At 26.9% G+C, this 16,827-nt stretch overlaps 2 protein-coding genes across 2 annotated transcripts; one reads left to right on the plus strand and one right to left on the minus strand.

Moving 5' to 3' along the window:
* Nucleotides 1–5,544: 5,544 nt before the first annotated feature.
* Nucleotides 5,545–6,275, plus strand: LOC132926878 (uncharacterized). Its single transcript, XM_060991299.1, has 3 exons — nucleotides 5,545–5,758; nucleotides 5,888–6,047; nucleotides 6,113–6,275. The coding sequence occupies exons 1-3, from the start codon at nucleotides 5,558–5,560 to the stop codon at nucleotides 6,241–6,243; spliced, it is 492 nt and encodes a 163-aa protein (XP_060847282.1). The 5' UTR covers nucleotides 5,545–5,557; the 3' UTR covers nucleotides 6,244–6,275.
* A 7,346-nt stretch (nucleotides 6,276–13,621) lies between these two features.
* On the minus strand, nucleotides 13,622–15,489 carry LOC132925481 (piggyBac transposable element-derived protein 3-like). Its single transcript, XM_060989875.1, has 4 exons — nucleotides 15,485–15,489; nucleotides 14,638–14,757; nucleotides 14,435–14,544; nucleotides 13,622–14,313 (listed from the first exon to the last, which is right to left on the minus strand). Exons 1-4 carry the CDS (start codon nucleotides 15,487–15,489, stop codon nucleotides 13,622–13,624), a joined length of 927 nt encoding a protein of 308 aa, XP_060845858.1.
* Between the last annotated feature and the right edge of the window lie 1,338 nt (nucleotides 15,490–16,827).

The raw sequence follows: 16,827 nt of genomic DNA on the forward strand, positions 1-16,827 counted from the left end.
ATTTTTTGATATTTTTAATTTTTTTTATTGTTTATTTAAATACAATTGTAAGTTGTTACTATAGGTAGGTAGTAGGTACAAATAGTATAAATAGTATATATAGTATAATATATAGTATTAATAATAGGTACGTACCTATATTATTATTCTTTAAAAATCTGATTTCTATCTATTCAAAATGTTTTATTATATACATTTCTCAATTAATATACTTATTCCTATCCATTAGTAATGTGTAAGTAATCTTAAAATATATTGCACGTAGTACGTACAACATACTTATTTTAGTTTTAATGTGTATAATATAATGGATAAAGTTTTCTTTTAATAAGTTATCAATTGTATTTAACTAACATATTAGTTGTTATATAAATATATAACACAATAGAGTGAAACAGTAAATTCCTAGGTACCTATATGATCCTTAAATTTTTAATGTTTTATGTTTTATTTTGTTTTTATTTAATTCATAAACTGTTCTTACACAACATAACACTATATAGTTATTTCAACTGTTTACTCGATTGTATTATTATTATTATTATTATTATTAATATTCAGTGATGGAGAAGAGAATGTTAATTAATTTCTTGTTAGAAATTAGTGTAAAATTATTTGTCATTGATTTAATAATTATTTGGTATCTAAAAAGTTGAGTACCTACCTAGGTACTATTATTTTATAGGTAGTTAATTTTAGGTACTATTTACTACTAGATTTTATTTTTATTTTGTTTTACATTTTGAAATAAAAAGTTGTCTCACTTATTCTATTATATGTATTATCCAACTAAATACTCATAGAAGAATATATGCACACATTTTAGGTACATATATTACATATGCATATAGTATTATAATATTTCATGAAGTATAAAATTGTGAAATATTATTAAATCACACATTAGTACTATTGGGTGTAAGCTCATTATATATATATAATATATATACCCAAATGCACCTACTACATATTATAAAATATTTAAATCGTGAAAGTTATACCCAGTGCAGTAGGTACATAATATAGTACATATATCCCAAAAATATTATTTTAAACATATAATTTTTAGACATTTGTTTAAAACTTAATATTTATCATAAATTCTATCAATTTTAACTATTCATATTTTTTTATTCATACTATAATTATATACTTATTGGACACAAATTATTCAATTATTATTTATGGATAATAACAATAATATATATATATTATTGCGGTTTTATGGGAACTTCTGCTTTAATTTCTATTAGATTTTGTAAGATGGATTTTGAAAAAAAATCTCATTTAAGTGCTCGATCAAAACGAAGACGAATTCAAGAAGAATTAGAAAGGGATAATGGAATTGTTATGGGTGATTCAAATTATGGTCCTACTACAATAAATAGCAATTTTTCTTCTCAAACAAACAATCAATCAGGCTTTCAACCACTAAATGCAACAATTGACAAATCTTCTACCAATCAGAACCCTCAAGAAATAGTAAAAAATCAAGATTTAACTTTTGAGTTTTTAAATAAAAAATCAAGCGTAATATTTACTTCATCTTCATCAGAATCTGAACAAGATGAAGATTATTTTATAAATGAAACATATGATCAAACTTTTCTTTTCCGTACATTAATTGCTAAGTGGGCTGTTGATTTTAATATTCCACAAAATGCATTAAATAAACTATTAGTTGTTTTAAAACAACATAAATGTTTTAAAGATTTGCCTAAAGATTCAAGGACTATTTTGCAATCAAAAACTGTTGAGCCCTATAATTTTGAAACTGTTGAACCTGGAATATATCACCATTTTGGTATATTGAATGGTATTAAAAACAATTTTCCAGAATGTTTGAAAAATAATAATGATATCCATATTGTGGTAGGAGTTGATGGGTTACCAATTTTTAAAAGTAATCCAGAACAATTTTGGCCTATACTAGCATACATTCGTCCGGAAAATAACAAAGTTTTTCTAGTTGGACTTTATTGTGGCAAAGAAAAACCTGCTGATAGCAACAGTTTTATTAAATCATTTACTGACGAAGCACATTTATTAAATAATACTGGTATTTGTATTAATAATAAAGTGTATAATTTGTATATAGACACATTTTGCTGTGATGCACCAGCAAAATCGTTTTTATTAAAAACTAAAGGACACAGTGGATTTTTTTCGTGTTCAAGGTGCGAACATGAAGGTTTATATTTATCAAATAGATTGTGTTTTCCCTTTACTTCGCCTACAAAGTGTCCATCTAAGAGGACACATGAAAATTATGTAATGCAATCCAATGAAGACCATCATGTTGGTAATGTATCTCTCATATCAACATTACCTTCATTTGATGTGGTAAACAATTTTTCACTGGATTACATGCATTTAGTGTGTCTTGGTGTTGTTAGGAAATTGATTCTTTTGTGGATCAAAGGTCCAGTAAGTATTAGATATCCTTCATGGAAAATCAGAGAAATATCAAAACATCTTGAAAATATTAAAGTTAATATTCCATGCGAGTTTGCCAGAAAAACTCGTAAGCTTGATGAAGTAAACCGTTGGAAGGCAACAGAGTTTCGCATGTTTTTGTTATATGTTGGTACAACTGTGACTAAAAATGTATTGACTGTTGAACATTGGAAACATTTTTTTGGTTTGAGTATAGCAATGACTTTACTGCTCAGTCCAGACCATGCTAAATTTATCAATATTGCCAGAAAATTATTAGACAATTTTGTAAAAAACTTTGAAAATATTTATGGTTCTTATTTGATATCCCATAATGTACATGGCCTGACACATATTTGTGACGACTATGATAAGTTTGGACCACTTGATAACTGTTCAGCATTTCCGTTTGAAAATTTCATGGGTTCTCTAAAAAAAATGTTGAGGAAACCGGATAAGCCTTTGCAACAAATTGTCAAAAGGTATAATGAAATCTGTAATTTAAAAACTCAAATTCAAACTCAAATTGCTCCATATCAACTTAGTGGACCACATGTACGTGGACCAATATTAGAAAATGCATTGAAAGGAAACCAATTTACCTGTATTGTATTGGAAACAATGACAATAAAAACAAACATAGAAGCTGATTCCTACCTTCTAACTATTGATGATGATGTTGTAAAAGTTTTTAATATAATATGCAACAACAATTTAAATGAAGTTATTTTAATATGTAAAAAATTTAAAAACAAACACATAATGTTTAATAATCCTATAAAATCATCCAAATTAGACATTTATATAGTTGATGAATTGTATAATAATTTTAATTGGTATGAAATTGGTAGTATTAAAAAAAAAGTTATACTTTTACCTAATAACAATAAATTTATTGCTCTACCAATTATTCATTCTACCAAAATATAAACCTTTTTATAACTTTACTTGTAATACTTGTAATATTTGTACTTAATATATTATTATTATAATTTTTTTTTATTATAATTATAAGTATCAAGATAATTTTATATTTATTATGTGTTAAATCTTACATTCCTAATTTTTTTTATTTATATTATATTTTAACTTGAAAAAAAATTTTTTGTTGGTTTTGAAATTATTAAAGGAAAAATTTTTATTATAGTATAATGTGGTCAATTGTTGCTTTCAAAGACAATTCCGTAGAAGTTGTCCCATCAAATTGGTTTAACAATGAAATGTGTGCTTGGCCAAAAAAAAATTTAAGATCATACATAGATAGTCAAGTATCGCCAAATGAAAAATGTTTTCGTTATTTAAGTGCTCGCAAACTAGGAAAAGATTTAAGTATGAACTTGTTTTTAAATTTTCAGCAATTTAATTGAATTATATTATTTTCTTTGATTCAATATACAGATAATTATAAAATTGCCGAGGAAAAGGCTAATCTGGCTAAACTAACATCTGATTTGTCCACAAATGAATCTTCTCAAGAAAATGACAAAAATAAACCTAAATTGAAAAGAAAACTATCGCTTGATAAACAAACTAAAGACATTGCAAATTTCTGGAGCCCAGATTCTGGTGATGTTTATGGTAAATAAATAAATTTGAATTTATCTTTATTTTTGTAATTTTATGAGATTAAATTATATAAATTAAATTAAATTATATTTTGTAATTTCAGATGATAGTGATACTGATCCACTATACTCTCCAGCATTAAATACTGTTCAAGGTAAAATTAATGTTATGTTTGCATTTTTGAAAAATTGAAAATGTATCATGTTTTCCTCATTTCATTAATATATATTACCAATAGCCATATAAAATATTAATATTGTGGTTAATTCTTTAAAATTACATTTACCAGGCCATTTAATTTAATTCAATTTATACTAGGAAGATAATTATAATAATCTTAATTCTTTATTAATTTATATTATACTCATTGATGATATCATTATTGAATAATTTATAAAAATTAATTTCTGATACTTAATATTACTATTGGATAATGATTTACCTAGTTATTAAATCTGTGAGAATCTGATCTATTTTTCTTAAATATTTTTATTATTATTATTATTATTTAAATATCTTATAGAATATTCTATTAAACTCAATAACTCCATTATCTTCTTATAAATTAGTTAGTTATATTTTAAATATAATATAGTATTTGCTTTGTACATATTATATATATTGATAATGATGTAAATAAATACTTTTAGATGATTTTAAGTATTAGATATTTATACATTTATTATTTAGTAATATTAAATGCTTATTAGAACATATTATTACAGGTAAATTGTCATCGCCAAAACATTTCTCAGCAAGGAAAAAATTAGACTTCGGCAATTGTTCTTCACGTAGCCCATATATTATGTCAAACAAAATTCAAAAACTCAAAAATCCTGGTAAATAAATTGATTTACTAAATTATTTTAAATTTTAATTAGAATTTACAATATATTATTATTTCAGATCAAATTCAAGAAATTTCAATTTTTGATAGTAACAAACATACTACGTCAATCATTAATACTTCATCATCACCATTTAAGGTGACTCATGAAAATTATATTGCAAGTACTTCTCAATCTAGTCAAAAGCAGATAAATAATGTCTTCAATGATAAAAGTGGTATGTATTTATTATTTATGTTAATTTGAGGTACTCCCAAACTTCTTTCATGGCAATAAAAAATCAATAAATATTTTATTTGTATGGCCAGGAAACTGATGATGTGATAAAGTTTATTTTAAAATAATAATATAGTATTTAAAAAATTAAATAACAATTACAGTTTTAATTTTAAATCTATTCATATTAAAGAATATCATATTGTTTTGCCTTTATTTATTATCTAATAAAATTTAAAAGTGTATTTATCAAATACTATTATATAATAATGTAAACAAGTAAATTTCATAATAATGGTAAATAATGGTTTTTAAAATAACATTATGATGGTATAAAGATATATAGTTAAAAATAAATTTTATATTTTTATGATATTTCGTGTCAGGCCCAAAAATTATCAAGATAACAATAAAGTAATTCCGGATATTTTAAATTGAATTTAGATACTCTTGAAAAAATTAACCGTAACGTGTTAAATTTGAAGTATGAAATGAGATCACTTCATGAAAAGATTGATAAAATTGAAGAAATGATCAGAAACAACACAATGAACAGCAATGCTGAATTGAACAAAGATGCAAGTGTATCAGATTTATTTATATCACTAAACAGTGATTTTCCTTTAGTGGATGAAGATGCTCTTCAAACATTTGAAAATAAGCTGTTAGATAACAATTATAGGATACAATTGGTGAGTTGTTATATATATTTAATTTTATATATTTATTTATGAATAAATATAAATATGGGTTTAATGACTAATTGTGTAAATTAATTTTAAATTACCTAAGTATAATTTTTCCATAATTTTATGCTTTAGGTGGCTGAACTTGCCCGTTATGTGCGCAATACATTACCAAGTACCATAAGGGCTATGATGCGTTTTCTTTTCAAAGACACTTTACTACAAGAGTATAGTTATAAGGGGCAAAAGAAAAAAAAAGTGTTTTCAACTCTTGGAGCTAGCTCTATTATATTTGGTAAATTATAGACATTTTACTATGAAGTTGATACAGAAATATTACAACTTTGTTTAAAATTTTAGATGCTGTGAAAAACATGAAACGTTATCAAAAGCACGATAAAATTGATGTGGAACAACCTATGAAAATTTTTATAGCTGGTGCGAAATTTAGAGAGCACAAAATTGTGGAACTACAATCAAATACATTATAATAATATTAAATGTAATCATTGTTATTTATGATTATGACTGTAGTAAAATATATCTACTCTAATAATAAATTTGTTAATATAAGTTTATATTATTAGTGTTATAATTTATTGGTGCTGTTGATGTATTTAATCACATGATTCTAATACAGAATATATAATAAAATATTTAATTTGCATAAAAAAAATGGAAATTATTATATTGTGTTATAATAATAAAAAGGTACCATTTGAAATAATATTTTGATACTCGTTATTATAATAGAACTAAAGTAAAAATATAATCATTTATAATTTTTAAACTAATTTAAATTATTTATATGATATTGATAAAATATTTTGTATGTAAAAAGTATGATTATATAAATATTTTTTTCTACATTTTTTTGATTACAAAAATATTAAAATAATATTTATAAAACAATAGTTGGCCACTGAAGTTATATTTTATAAATGTTATTTTGATAACATTTTAATAATATTCTTATAATAATGTTCTTTTAATATTCTTATAATAATGTTCTTATAATATTCTTAAAATAATATTTATAAAATGTAACTTTAGTGGCCAACCATTATTTTATAAATATTATTTTAACATTTTTGTAATCAAAAAAATGTAGAAAAAAAACATTTATATAATCATGTTCATTACATACAAAATATTTTTTCAATGTCAAATAAATATTTTTTTGCTATCTGGGAAAGTAGCTGTATCATCAACAAAAATTAGAATCTCAATGTTTGGATTTTAATAATAATTAATAATTAGTAGTAGCTACCTACTAACAAATAATTTATATAAGATTCAAGAAAGAAAATTGGATATTCCTCAATCTTCAATGATAATTCAAAAAAGATAAGACATAAAATACTTTTTTTTTCCTACTGATAAGTTCTCTAACACTTACCAGCAATAGAAGCTCGTTCTTCCTTAGTTAAAGTGAGGTGACCTATGTTACAACCATGGTCACAGTGGGTACTTGTATAATTAACAATATAGGAACTATCAAGGTTTTCAGATACAACTATTTTTGCAGTACATGTTACATTAATCTTATTGGAACCCTGGCATTTTAGTTTCCTTATAGAATTCAACTTTCTGTTAAAATAACCATCACGGTGTTAATTCAGATACAACTTTTTCACACCATTTGCAACTTTATTAATACCACGAGTAGAAACAAATCGATATTTAGTACTTCGTTGAACATCCAGTTGCCATTTCTTGAATTCTATACAATTTCAAACTCACAGTTATCTTACATTAAGATTGAAAGTTGCATTCTAAACTTATTTTTCCTACCTGACTTTGAAGAAAATTTTTTGATTTCTTCTCGTAATTCCACATCATGTACCTTCACACAATGTTCCTGCAGTAATTTACGAGTGACGAATTTTTTAGATACACCATTGGACATGCAATACATACATATTATCTTACAACGCTCATCGAAGGTTGATATATGAACCAAAAAATGACGTTTAAAGTTTTGTTTTCTGGAAAATGTCTGATTGCAATAATCACAAATAAATGAATGAGTTGTCGATTGTTTTGAATGTTCTGATGTACGAGTTTTTGAATGAATTCGGGCAAAGTGACGAGTTAAATTATTATTTTTTGAAAAATTTTTACCACATAGCGAACAAACTAGCGTCATACTTAATAATTAATAATAAATATATTTAGAGACATATAAAATAATAATAATAATTAATACTATTTTTAGATATAAAAAATTTACGACGATAAGAAAACGGTGATAACCAGCTCCGAAAAAAGAGCTCGCGTTGCACCCGCGATCCTCTTGTCTAGAGACAGCCCACGAGCAAATTCCTTATCAATTATAATATAATATCTTATCAATAACCTGCACATGAGCTATTATCATATCGTAATTTCTTATCAAATATAAAATTTGAATATCATAGATGTTAAAAGTTAAAAGTTGAGTTCCTCCAAACATTGTAATCGATCAACTGCGTGATGAGTTTTATTACACTATCCAAAAGAAAAACCTTGTGACTCGGAAGGATGTACATAATATTTCCTCAAAGTTTGGATTACACCATAAGTACAAGCTTCATGATATTGATGCCTAAAGTGTTGATCTTCAGGTGAAACGATTTTTTGAAAACTCTTCAAATTCCATAGTAATGTATAAAACACAAGGAACAGAGCATTTTCCATTGGATATCAATGACTTTATGCTGATAATAATGACTGAAACACAAATCGAAGTTCTTAAAAAATTTAGTAGTGGCAAATTGTGTATTGACTACTCACGGCACAAATCAATATAATTTTAACCTAACAACAATTGTAGTAATTGATGAATTTGGCGAAGGATATCCCGCTGCTTTTTGTGTACGTACAAAAATTGATGAGGTCCACATGAGTGTTTTTTTTTTCAAAAATTAAGGAGGTGGTTGGTTGTCTTGCACCAAGTATATTTATGAGTGACGATGCTCCAGCATTTTGGAATGCATTCCATTTATTATGTAAATGGCATATTTATAATAACTGGCGAAAAAATTGAAAGAAGATTGCCGGAACACAAACGGTCAAAGCTTATATTTATAAAACTTTACGTGTTTTACTGGAGAAACTTGATGTAACGCAGTTTGAACATCTTCTTAACTTGTTTCTAGGAAAATTAGAAGAGGAACCAGCTTAACATAGCTTTAAAGCATATTTTGTAAGTCATTATGTACATCGAAAACAGTTATGGGCTGCATGTTACAGACAAGAAGCTATGCTTAACACTAATATGGTATTAGAGGCATTCCATAAGATATTGAAATATGTATATTTAAATGGGAAAAAAAATCAACGTCTTGATATAATTCTCTGGAATTTGCTAAAATTTGTGAGGGACAAGAATTTTGAGCGTCTTGTCAAGTTGTGCAACGGAGGAAAAGTAACGCATTATGTTAACGCCATTAACAGTCGGCATCGTTCTGCAGTCCAAATACATAATTCTAAAATTAATAAAACGTCTGATATTATTTGGACTGTGGTATCTGAAACGTTAAATCAAACATATTTAGTTAAGAAACTTGAATCATGTGAATGTAAAATTATTTGTGTTGCATGTAAAGTTTGTGTACATCTATTCTCATGTACATGTTATGACTACACAATAAAAAATAATATGTGTAAACATATTCATGCTGTGAAAATTAATATGTCAGATGACAATGCTATAAACGCCAAAAACAATTATACTAACTCAATGGATACAGATGAAATTTGTATGAAAATGTCTGATATGCAAAAAACTATTGCTCCATCTGCAGTTAGCATTGCAAACAAAATTCAGCAATTTCATAGCATGTTTATGTCACAATTAGGTAAATTAAATTGTAAACAGCTACATAAAATTAATTTATCCTTAGACTCACATTTAAAAATGCTATATGAACAAGAATTGAATGTTCCTGTTTCATTAAATGAAAATGAAAATCAGGAACCAGCCAATAAAAATGTTCAAAAACAGTTGCAATTATTTTCAACTAAAAAACCTCGTTTAAAAATACCGGAAGAACAACGATTAAATAAACCAACATTAAACGTAAGAAAACAAATAATAGATGACTTGAACGAAAAGAATGGGACTATGGGGTCTCCTTATGTCCACATTGATTCGCAGTTTGACCATGCATATGGAAAATAAGACAAATAATAATGCTCTTTACATTATGCTACCAACATTATTATTATTATATTACTGCATGTATGTATATTTTATTTTATGATAATTATTTTAAAAACAACATTAAGTTTTTCATTATGGATACCATTTTGTCATTAGGTTATTAGTGTTTTTGAAATATGCACACACAAACATGGTAAATATTGGAAGTTTTTCCGTGATAAACGATAGTAAAATATTAATAAATATTATTTTTAATTAACAACTTACATTAACATCAGCTATGATATTCAAATTTTATATTTGATAAGAAATTACGATATGATAATAGTTCATGTGCAGGTTGTGGCGACACCGATTGTCATCACTTTACTGGTCCGACTACTACTCGCCCGACCGACGTTACCCCTTTTGATACGTGAATTATACCTTTTTCTATTTTATATTCGTCCACAATTATTTTGAATTATATTCGTTTTTATACTTTTACATGTATACGACCATTGAGAATTTTATATATGTTTTTATCTACGCGACGCAGCGATCGCGCCCCTACTCCGCGCCATACGCGCCAAACCGTCCCGCGAAGGCTACGACGCCCATCGCGACGTAAAGCTCTTCCTTAGTTAAGTTTTCCTTATGTAAGCAACATCGTGGATAAAAATATATTTATTTTTTCCTGTATTATATTTCTAAACACAATATTTACTTTGATCCCTTTTGGAGCATTTGGAGTAGACTTATCAGTAGCATTAGTAGCACTACTAGTCGTCGATGCCATTGACCCATCTAGAATGCATTTCCTAAACGATCATGAAATGTATTATATTTATACCAACCAATTTCTAGCCTAAATTTTTAGTAGAACTTACTTGGACCTCTTTCCACCTTTTTTCTTTCTACAAGTCATAATAGTTTTTTTTTTATTTTGGTATTTTTTCCTTCCATCCACGTTTTAATAAATAATGTTTACAATGTATTACGTAGTATGCAAAAAATTGCAATAAAACATGTAAAACAAAAACTTACTAAATACAAATTGATGGTAATACAACTATACGAGTGAATACGTAAGTAGTCAGTAGGTAAGTAAAAATAATTGTAAGTGTTGGTTCAATCGTAATAAATGAACGAATACGGATACGAATACGAATAATAATATTATTATAATATTGCTGTTCTGCTTTAAATAACTTCCCGATAACGATGTGGCACTGCCTAATAGGTCTGATGCGGTGGTGGTACCGGGGTCCCACCGCACTCACACTAATAATTAGGGCTCGGATGTTTATGAAATTGCATATTTTTTTCTATTTATCCAATTTATTGCTAACCTGGATACAAATTTGATTCATGTTCTACTGAATAAAATAATGCTATTTTTATTTTGCATATTTATGCATATTTAGTGGTTTTGTATTTTAAATGCATAATTTTTGATTTTAAGAATATAAATGCATATTTCAAGACAATTTAACGTAAATATTAAATTTACGTATTAATAATGTTCCTTATTAGGTATTTTTATATCGTGTTTGTCTGGAATATTTATTAGATAACGATTTAATAATAGAATTTTGTATACACTTCATGCCATGAGTATGTGGCGACGACCAGGCCACGTATTAGTACGATTTTAATCGCCGTGTTTCCCGGTCGGTCGTTAAGAGTACCTATTATTATTTATATTTTTCCGCGGTCAGTTGTACTTTTATTTAAAAATGCCGAAATGTAAGTCGTCTTGTTTAATTCGTCTTAAAAGTTTTGTAGACTAGTTTGGAAACGATGTTTTTTCTACGGATGGAACAGTTTTGTATTGTAAAGTGTGTGAAATTAAAGTTGGATCTGAACGTCGCTTTACCGTCGAACAACACTTGAAGACAGCCAAACATATTCGCACAGCTGATCAACAGAAACAATCTCAGTCACAACAACTAATTTCCAATGTGGTCGGTAAAAAATCATCATTTTACATGGATATGTGTAGAGCGTTTCTTGGAGCCAATATCCCTTTCCACAAGGTGAATAATAAAATATTTCGTAATTTTTTAACAAAATATACAGGTAAAGAAATACCAGAAGAGTCAACTTTACGCAAAAATTATTTAACTGATTGTTATGAAGAAACAATTAAAAAAATTAGGAATGATGTCGTTGGCAAAAAAATATTTGTTTCTATAGACGAAACAACAGATTGCGAAGGCCGCTACGTAGCAAACGTGATTATTGGTATTCTTTATAAAAATACGCCGGGTAAATTGTATTTATTGAACTCTGAAGAGTTAGATAAAGCAAATTACTTCACAATTAGTAAAGTTTTTGATCAATCGATGTTTCTGTTATGGCCAGAAGGTATTCGTCACGATGATGTTCTTTTATTTGTTACTGATGCCGCCCCCTATATGATTAAAGCTGCAAATTCGTTAAAAGCGCTTTATTCAAAAATGGTGCACGTCACCTGTCTTGCACATGCACATCATAGAGTAGCGGAAACAATTCGTGGAAAATTCAATAATGTAGACGGACTTGTGTCAAACGTTAAAAAAGTATTTTTGAAAGCACCATCACGTTTAGAGATTTTTAAAACAGAAGCTTCTGGTATTCCTCTACCTCCGGTGCCTATAATAACACGTTGGGGAACATGGTTAGAGGCGGCATTTTACTATTCTGATAATTTTACAACTATACAAAATGTATTTTCAAAATTAAACCCAGAAGACGCAGTTTCAATCGAAAAAAGTATTAGCATTATGGCTGAGCCAAATTTAGGCCCAAACTTAACATTCATTCAGTCCAACTTTAGATGTTTACCAGTCAATATAACTAAATTAGAATCATCTGGATTAACTTTGTTTGAATCAATTAATGTTGTCAATAATACTAGAGAAACCCTCAAAATGGCTAATGGAAAAGTGGGAAAAGAAATTTACGACAAATTTCAGAACGTAATTGAAAAGAATGCTGGGTTTAAAACTTTGGTACAGATTTCTAAAATACATTCTGGTGAAGTTGATACTATGGAAGGAATAGAACAAGATTTGAAGGTTGAGGAACGCTGATAATTTAATAATGTAATAAAATGAACTAACTAATTTTTGTTTTATGAATTGTAATACATTTTTTTGTGCATATTTTGGTGTTTTTATTGACTAAAAATGCATATTTTATAATTTTTAGCGCATATTTTGTTTGCATATTTCGTAATTTTTTAGTGCATAAATGCATGCATATTACAGTAGTTTTAAGTGCATAAACATCCGAGCCCTACTAATAATCATTTACGACTAACCCAAAGGTATCGGGCGGCGGTTACAAGTATACACATTGCCTAAATGTTACTCCTTATTTATTAGCCGGGAGCAGGCCCCTTAACACATTATATTTTTTCAATGACGATTTTCTCAGTAATATTAAATATGAAACTGAACTCTTCACTACACAGATAAATGTACAACATTTATGGATTCAATAAATGAGCTCAAAAGATATATAGGCATTTTGATTTAACTCAATTTGTATAATCATCCCAAATGTTAGAGACTATTGCAGCGATCATTTAGGTATCTCTCATATTTATACATCGTTAAGTAAAAACCGTTTCGAAGAAATCTGGTGACTACCCCATTGTCTTTCCATCTTGCAAAAAACACTCCACTATTTTTTTCAATTGCCGATTCTGATTCTCCTCTTTCTTTCTTTTGCATAATTTTTAGATTTGACATGGGTCAGTTTTTAAGCAATCTATTTTCTCTTATAGTCCCAGTACCATGATAACCATTTATTTTTAAAAACTTGAGTAAGTTGAGGCCAGTAAAAAGGTTGTAAAAATAAAATCTGTATGGTAAATATTTCTTTTCCTTAGGAAATTTTGCAAGCATTTTTATAAATGGATCTGTGCATTTCCCAAACATGTTTTCGTACAATACTTTTCTTTTCGGACTAATTCCTTGGTAAAAATCAAAATTTATGAGATACCCGTCTAGAGCGTTCAAACACCAAATTTTATATCCCAATCGGATTGGTTTTCCACGTATAAATTTCTTGCAGCTATGTTTTCCGAAGTATTTAACCATTGATTCATCGTAATTTAAATTATGAGAGGGTACGAAATGTATTAAAAATTTATCTTTCAACATATCCATTACTGGCCTCAGTTTCCAAACTTTGTCGTTTACATTAATTTCAATATTATTAGCACAATGTATAAGACGCATAATTGAAATAAAGCGATCTCTGCGCATTGAATCTTTGACTAATGAATTCCCTACGTCATCTGATGAGTCCCAATAAAACCGTTTTCCAGGAAGTCCATTATATCCACTTAGTATCAATATACCAATAAAGCATTTAATTTCATCATTAGTGACATCGAAATCATTAACATTTTTGAAAAGTACATATAATTTGGATTGCTCTACTAAATATGAAATAAGTTTATCGTCAAAAAAAAGTTCAAATATTTTAACCGGTCTCATATGCGAGTACCTATTTAGAAAAATCTGTAGTTGGGAAACTCAAATCGGGCATTTCATAGTCACCTTTTACCCAATCAGTAGTTTTTTCGTTATCAGGTATTTTGATATCAGTATCCTCCAACTCGTCAACAATTTCGAGTGCAATCGTATTTTCATCTATAATATTAGTTCCACTTTTCAACCATGAAAAAAAAATTAAAAATATTATACTGTAATAATAATAAATAGTATACTGCATTTTTTCATTGCAGAATATAATATATTACCTTATTTCTGCTCCGGCAGTTAATTGACGAGCTGATAAATTAGAAGTATATGCACCTTCATCTCCATTGCCCGAATCTTCATCAGTCAATACGTGAGGGTCTGGTGGTTCAATAAATATACTTTCGACATCATTTTCGTCATAATTTGACTCAGTGATGTCGAGAAATTCTTGTAAGGTTAATCAGGGGCGTAATTAAGGGGGGGATGAGGGGGATAGATCCCCCCCAGAGCCTATATAATATGTATATTTATTTATTAATTTGTGGGATTATGTGTTTTATCGTGCTGACATCACAACAAAATATATTAAATAGAAATTCTATCCATTATATAAATCTATAAATAGGTAAGCACATGGAAAATACCGATAATAAGAAAAAACCACGATTAAAGATTTCTTTAATCGTGGAAACAATGACTGGTGACTGCAGCTAATACGCTGAAACAAATATTATTTAATGTAGTTATTATTGTTGAGACTTGAGGTTGACGTTGACGTATAGTATAAAATATTATTCGTACAATTGTACACAGTACATGCAGTGCTCTACGGTTATTATTTTAATATTTTATCCGTGCTTTATTGTTTTATAATATTATTATTAAATTTAAAATTATTTATTTTTCAATAACAACTAAAATTTTTATAACATTATGGAAAAAAAAAGAAAAAATACAATTCTATCTTTTTTTCAAAAAAAAACCAAAATCTGATGAAGACAAAAATATAGGTATTACTAAGGTAAGAATGATACAATTATTACAATTAGATTTTTTAAATATTTAGGACATTAAAATATTATTAATTTTTTTTTTATAAATTAAAGATTGAAAACTTAAACATACTTCATTGTTACAATAATGATATTGGTTCCTTTGTGAATAAAAATTTGTCTGATGCTGATAAACATCTGGTAAGCTTAGTTTTAATATAATATATAAAATATAAATTGATATTATTATTTTATTTCACCTTGTAAGATAAAGTTTAATACTTAAATTTAAAATTTAATAGGTTTATTACATGTATTATACTATTATTACTATATTTTATTTTCAATATCATATTCCTTCTTACTACTAACATAAATAATTTACCTCTTAACTACCGGTTGGATATTAGTTTCAATAATATTATAAATTTAAAACAAAATCAATTATACCTATTTTTACTATGATATATTTATATATCTAATAATTATTTTTGGCGCTTACAAATTTGTGGATACCACCTTCCAATTATATATTATTGTGATTAATTATTATTAAAGTATCTAGTTTTATTTTATTTGAAAATTAAAATAATTATTGGTAATTTTTATTAATTTCAGGATCGATTAAATGGTTTAACCATGATGGCTGTTCATAAATCAATTGCACTAAATCCTGATGACGTGATTAACGAGTTGGCTAAAAAACCAAGAAAATTAGAAATTCTTTTGTAAACAGTACAAAAAAAGAGCTGTACATTAAATTATATTACAAATAAAATAAATTTAATATTTTAATAATTATTATTTAATTTAAAAGTAAAATTTAATTTTAATATATTCAATGTTAACATTTTGAAGAATTTATTATAATGTTGTATAGGTACAAATTATGTAGAATTTTAAAGCAACATTTATTAATACATTTTGACATTTTGTGTACCTATATATTAGTTGAAGGATTTTTAAAAAAACAAAAGGATTCTCAGATACCATTCACCACTGTACTTGAAAATCCCCCCCTAAGACAAATTCCTAATTACGCCACTGAGGTTAATCCATCTCTATAGTTCAAAAAAATAATATTTTTAATACTGTTTATACGATGAAAATTATATTTTATAAATTATTATAGAAAAATATAAGTATTATCAATATATGTTTTGTTTTCATCAGACAAAAGCCTAAAGAACCCATACGGTAAAGCACATATTTCCAAGTCCACTACACAGTATGTAATTATAATGTGCAAGTACAACCTTTTTAGTATTAAGTATACACACACAAATATTAGAAAAAAATATTAATAATAGATTTGAATAAAATATTTATATATAATTATACTTACTCCAGTTGAAAATCCATTGCTGTAAAAAAAGTCTGTAGTTGAACAAAACGGAAAAATCGTTATAAATATTATATACTGTCATTAGTTGGTAACCACAGTGCTAATAAAATCGATAAACATACTGAGAATCT

The sequence above is a fragment of the Rhopalosiphum padi genome, chromosome 3, assembly GCF_020882245.1.
Source record: "Rhopalosiphum padi isolate XX-2018 chromosome 3, ASM2088224v1, whole genome shotgun sequence".
In the NCBI taxonomy this organism is placed as follows: domain Eukaryota; kingdom Metazoa; phylum Arthropoda; class Insecta; order Hemiptera; family Aphididae; genus Rhopalosiphum; species Rhopalosiphum padi.